The following is a 6,000-nucleotide window of genomic DNA, read 5'->3' on the forward strand; positions in this document are numbered from 1 at the left end:
GCATACACACCAAATTTGCGGTCACTCACTGCACAGATTGTATAAACGTAAAAGAAAAGTTGTTTCTTTGTCTCAACAAATGAAGCCTTAGGAAAACATCGGACGACTGCACGAAGATCCCGCTTCCAGGAGAGAGGTGTAAGTACAACTTCCTCAAGGAACCTCTGTACTGAAGTCTGCATGAACCACTGCAAATCCTCCAGATTCTGCGACCGTTGAAGGGGCATTTCAAAGGTCTCAAACCTGCTATTCACCTGTGGCCTCGTGGCCACGTCAAGAGCCTGCGGAGTCTAGAAAGAACTCACCCATCTTCTCAGAGGTCTCGCTAAACAAGTTGTGGGAAACAGAGGGAGCGAGGCAAGTACGTCTTACTGCGTGCGATCAAAAACTTTGCGGTTGCATTTATTAAAAAGCCAGTTTCCAGAAAGAGAGCGGCTTGGCTGCCATCACAGATATAGAGACTGAAATAAGACTAAAAATAAAGCAAGGGTACGCTTTTCAATATGCATACTTCACTCCAACTTAAAGTGTTTCTTGTGGGTGTTTTAAATATAAACCAATCAACGAGATTCCCGGGTTCGCCGTTCTTGACCTTCAAGAGCTGCAAAAAGTCAGGACCCAGCCAGAGAGAAAAGGAAAAGTTTGAGTAGTTCTGGAGCAGTTGCTGGGACCCCCTCCCCCTCGGTAAGGGTCTCTCGGCGCGGGAGCTTGGGGTGAGGAGCCGGGAGGATGGAGCCGCGGCCGCTCCCCAGAGGTTCGCAACGCCCAGACCCCCAGCGACGCGGACTCAGGCCCCCGAGCTCCGCTCGAGACCCGCACGAAGACGCGCACTAGACCCCCACCCGCGATCCCGCACACTTCCGGCCCGGCCCCTACCCATCTGCCCGCTTACCGGCATCATTTTGGACCCGAACCGCATCGAAGCGGGTGGCCAGACCGCGGCCCGGAGCCGAGCGGAGGCGCCCCGGGGGTCGCGCGGTGCGGGGGAGGGGAGCGCTGAGGGAGGCCGCCCCGGAGGCGGCGGACCTGTTGCAAGGCGGCGGCGGGTGGCGGGGCGGCGCGCGGGTCTGCTGAGCTCTCCCCGCGGTCTGGAGAGCCACCAAGCCCCGGGCCCACCCCCGGCCGGGCCCCCCAGACGCGGCTTTGTCTCCTCAGCGCTCGCGAAGGCCGGGGCTCCCTCCTCTGCTCCGAAACCAACTAATCCCCGGGCCTGGCCCCCGCCGAGCCCGCGCCGGCTCCGCCCCCCGCGCGGGGCCCCGCCCGCGGCGCGCGGGGCGGGCTGGGGGAGGGGAGGCCGCGGGGACGGAGCGACGCGCGCCTGCGCGGGCCCGGGGCAGGCGCGCGCCCGGGGCGGCGGGGGCGGGGCCACCTTTCCTTTCTTTGCCTTCGGACGATGCGTGGCCGGGGGCGCGCGGCGGAGCGACCGGAGCGCGCGCCTGCCGGCGGGGCCAGGAACCTAAAGGCGGCCCCCGGGGAAGCCTGAATAATGAAAGACACAGGAGGAGCTCCCGGCTGCGGCCGTCGCCTCCCCGCAGTTTCGAACTGGGCCGGGGGAGCGGAACCCTGAGCTGAGATTTGGCCCCTGGACGGGTCCTCCCCGCGGCGGTGCCCCCGCTGACCTCGTGGGAGGACCGGGCCGCGCAGTGGAGCGGCGATGTCCCAGAGGCCGGAGGACTGCCCGGTCCCAGCAAGATGGAGTTCGACGGGGCCATCACAGCCCACAGGGTATTCCGAGAGTTCCGCTGCGGAGGAGTCCTCGCGCTGTCGCCTTTCCTCTCGTTGTCATCGCCCAAATTGATGTAGAATTCATGTGACTTTCGTTAACTGGAAAAAAAAAAATCACGAACGCTTAAAAATGACTCACATGGTAAATTTTGTCTGTTTTACCACAACAAAAATAAGGAAATAACTAAAACCCAAAAAGGTTGTAAATGTGGAAAGCAGCTTCCCAAGGCGATTCTTTGCTGCTGCTCAACAAAGTCCTGGATTTCCCTCCGCAGGGTGCTTGTTATATCCTCAGGACAGTCTGTCTCCGATAGGGGTAGACACCACGCTCCCCTTGCAGGGAGCCCAGCGGAAGGCCTAGGAGAATTGCAGTGGCTCTTTGGAAAGAGTGGCCGAGCTGGTTCAGGCACTGTCTTCTTCCTGGGAGGCAGGTTCCCGGAACCCTAACTCCAGGAAGCTTTGGTAAAACTGTCCCGGTGAACGAGCTCAGAATCAGTTTTCTCTGTGATTCCAAAAAGTAAGTGGAATAAACCACGTGGATTTATCTAGCCTCAAGGATGGACAATTCCTTTTTTTTTTTTTTTTAGGGCATATGGAAGTTCCCAGGTTAGGGGTCGAATGGGAGCTCCAGCTGCTGGTCCACCCACAGCCACCGAAAAGCGGGATGTCAGTCGCGGCTGCGACCTACACCACAGCTCAGGGTAACGCCAGATCCTTAATCCACTGAGCAAGGCCAGGGATCAAACCTGCATCCTCATTGAGCCTAGTTGGGTTCAGTAACCGCTGAGCCCCGAAGGGAACTCTGGACAATTCTTTCTTAATCCCTCGCCAGGATTTCCATCAAACTCCCGTCCTACTGTACCAACTGGCAGCTCTGAAAATATTAAACTACGGCTAATTCGATTGAAATTAAAAGTTCTCCAAAAATCTGGAATTCCCGTCATGGCTTAGTGGTTGACGAATCCGACTAGGAACCATGAGGTTGCGGGTTTGATCCCTGGCCTCGATCAGTGAGTTAAGGATCCGGCTTTGCCCTGAGCTGTGGTGTAGCGTTGCTGTGGCTCAGATCTAGTGTAGGCTGGTGGCTACAGGTGATTGGACCCCTAGCCTGGGAACCTCCATATGCCCGGGGGGCGGGGGGGTGGTGCAGCCCTAGAAAAGACGAAAAGACAAAAAAAAAAAAACCTCCAAATATCTAATTTTGAATAAATAATTTTTTTGAGTTAAATCCATATGCCACAGGTTCAGCCATTAAAAAAATAAATAAAAAAGAGAAAGAGAAATTGGATGGACAATAAAATCAATAGCTGAGTATATTAATAATTAATATTTACATAAAATACCAAATATAGTTATAAGAAAAAAATTGAAGGCGTTAAAGAGATGAGGAACACATGTGCAATTTTTTTTTTTTTTTTGCGTTTTAGGGCCGCACCTGCCACATATGGAGGTTCCCAGGCTAGGGGTCCAAACAGAGCTGAGGCTGCCAGCCTACACCACAGCTCATGGCAACACGGGATCCTTAACCCACTGAGCAAGGCCAGAGATCGAACCTACAACCTCATGGTTCCTAGTCCGATTCGTTTCTGCTGCCCCACGATGGGAGCTCCAACACAGGTGCAATTTTAAACCGGTAAGTCAAGAAAGATCTCACTAAGATGATGTGTGAGCACAGACTTGATGAAGGCATGAGCTGCAGCCTTCATGAAGGCTTCCAGGCAAAGGGAATAGCAGCACTAAGACCTTGAGGTGGGAGCCTACTAGGCATTTCCAGGAAGGTCAAGGAGGCCAGTATGGCTGGAGGGACAGAGTAGCAGCATATGAGGTAGATGGATAGAAGGGGCCGGACAAGGTATAGCCTTGCAGGCCATTATATAGACTTTGGGTTTTCTTTTTATGGCCGCACTTGCGGCATATGGAAGTTCCCAGACTAAGAGTTGAATCAGAGCTGTAGCTGAGGCCTACGCCACAGCCACAGCAATGCCAGATCCAAGTGGCATCTGTGACCTCTGCAGCCTGCAGCAACGCCAGATCCTTAACCCACTGAGCGAGGCCTGGAATCAAACCTGCCTCCTCACCAACACTACATCAGGTACTTAACCCACTGAGCCACAGTGGGAACTCCCTCAGTATAAGGATGTTGGCTTGTACTCTGAGTGAGATGGGGAGCCACAGAAAGACTTTGAACAGATGAGAACCGTGATCTGATTTCTGTGTCAATGGACTCACTCACGCTGCTGTGGGAGACAGACTGAAAATTAACAGAGAAGCTGTAGGGAGAACTTGCAATAATCCAAGCAAAAGATGAAAGTGGCTTGGGCAGTCAGGGTGGGTATGATGAAAAGTGGTCAGATGTGGGGTGTATTTTGAAGGCCAAACCCGCAGAATTTCCTAACAGGTTAGATATGGAATATGAGAGGGAAAAAATTCAAGGCTAAGTCCAAGGTTTCTGCCTGAAGGATGGATGTTGCTACCAATGGAGACAGAGAAGACCCCGAGCAGATCTCGTTTCAAGGAAGAGGGGATCATGTTAAATTTGAGATTTTTTTTTTTTTTTTAGTGTTTATTTGTATCTGAATTTTTTTTTTTGCATTTTATTATTTTATTTTATTTTGTTTTGTTTTTCGAAATTTGAGGATCTTAATAAAAATAAGAGAAACACTAATCCTGGAATTTTCTTTTTTTTTTTTTTGTCTTTTTGTCTTTTTGTCTTCTTGTCCTTTTAAGGGCCACACCTGCAACATATGTAGGTTCCCAGGCTAGGGGTCCAATCGGAGCTGTAGCCACTGGCCTACACCATAGCCACAGCAACGCCAGATCTGAGCTGTGTCTGTGACCTACACCACAGCTCACAGCAACCCCGAATCCTTAACACACTGAGCGAAGCCAGGGATCGAATCTGCAACTTCATGGTTCCTAGTCAGATTCATTTCCGCTGCGCCAGGATAGGAACTCCCTAATCCTGGAATTTAGCACATCTGTGGAATGCAAGACTCCCTTCAGGCAACCTGCAGCGCATAAAGGGACCATATAACACCAAAAATCTATCTCATGTTCCACTGATTTTTATTATTTTCTTGCACGCAAAGGAATCGCAGAAGCAGCATAAGATACCATGTGCCAAGGTCATCCAGAAAGAGAATTCTGCCTGTTGGGCACTAAACCTCCCATTCTCAACAATGAAAAAACACCTCTCTCTGGTCATGAAACAGTAAATTATATTCCCAGTGAGCATTGGCAGCCCTGGCTTATGACTAAAACAATAACAGAAGTTAAAAGAAAAAAAAAGGAATCAGAATAAGATGTTCCAGGTCTATTTCTTTACTACCTGTTTCTTGCGAGGAGAGGAAGGCAAAGGGGACAGCAGCTGGCAATTTGTCCCGAAACTCACTTCCAGCCAATTGAGAACTCTCTGCTGCCAAAGAGCAGCTAGGTTTCTCTTGAGGGTTTGGTTTTGTTTTCTTTCCTTTCTTTCTTTCTTTCTTTTTTTTCTTTAATCACAGAAGCATGAAACCAAAGAAACCTTGTCTATGCTTCAGTCTCATCCCTGCAAATCTGTGGCATCACCCACTGTTCTCAAATGCCTTGTTTTCCCCCTTCCAACTTCCACAGCGTTCTCCATTCCTGCGCTCAGCTGCTTATTCTCAGGAGCCTCTCCGTGGTTCTCCCTTCCGACTCTAGAATTCTGTACTCGACTCCAGGAAAGTTAAATCATTTGCAGCAACATGGATCCAACTGGAGATTGACATACGAAGTGAAGTATATCTGAAAGAGAAAGACAAATACCATATGAGATCACTTATATGTGGAATCTAAAATATGGCACAGATGAACCTATCTACAGAACAGAGACAGACTCACAGAGAGAGCAGAAGCAGACTTGTGGTTGCCCAGGGGGATGGGAAGGGAGTGGGATGGAGAGGGAGTTTGGGGTTAGGAGATGCAAGCTATTGCATTTAGAATGGATAAGCAGTGAGGGCTGCTCTGCTGCACAGGGACTATATCCAAACACTTGTGACAGAATGCGATAGAAGATAATATGAAAAAAAGAATGTATATAATGTATGACTGGGTCCCTTTGCTGTACAGCCGAAATCAACCCAACACTGTAAGTCAACTATTAAAAATTAAAATTAAAAATTAAAAAAAAAATCACCACCTGCTGGGTGGGGGAGAAGCTGTCTTCTCCTTGGATCTTACCTCGCCCCCAGGCACAGTTCAATTAACTACCTGTTTGGCCTGAGTTCAGATGTTTGAGTCCCAACTTCCTCCCCA

At 50.5% G+C, this 6,000-nt stretch overlaps 1 protein-coding gene across 2 annotated transcripts in view; it reads right to left on the bottom strand.

Moving 5' to 3' along the window:
- Positions 1-2,129, bottom strand: part of TP53BP2 (tumor protein p53 binding protein 2) — a 65,952-nt gene extending 63,823 nt beyond the window's left edge. The window contains exon 1 of one of the 2 annotated variants that reach the window (XM_013980098.2): positions 1,620-2,129. In XM_013980098.2, the coding sequence (XP_013835552.1) occupies positions 1,620-1,712 (93 nt within the window). In that variant the 5' untranslated portion in view covers positions 1,713-2,129. Of the gene's footprint in view, positions 1-892; positions 1,252-1,619 lie in introns of those variants that run through there. The other variant, XM_003130583.3, reaches the window with a different exon arrangement.

This window comes from Sus scrofa, chromosome 10, assembly GCF_000003025.6.
Source record: "Sus scrofa isolate TJ Tabasco breed Duroc chromosome 10, Sscrofa11.1, whole genome shotgun sequence".
NCBI lineage: Eukaryota > Metazoa > Chordata > Mammalia > Artiodactyla > Suidae > Sus > Sus scrofa.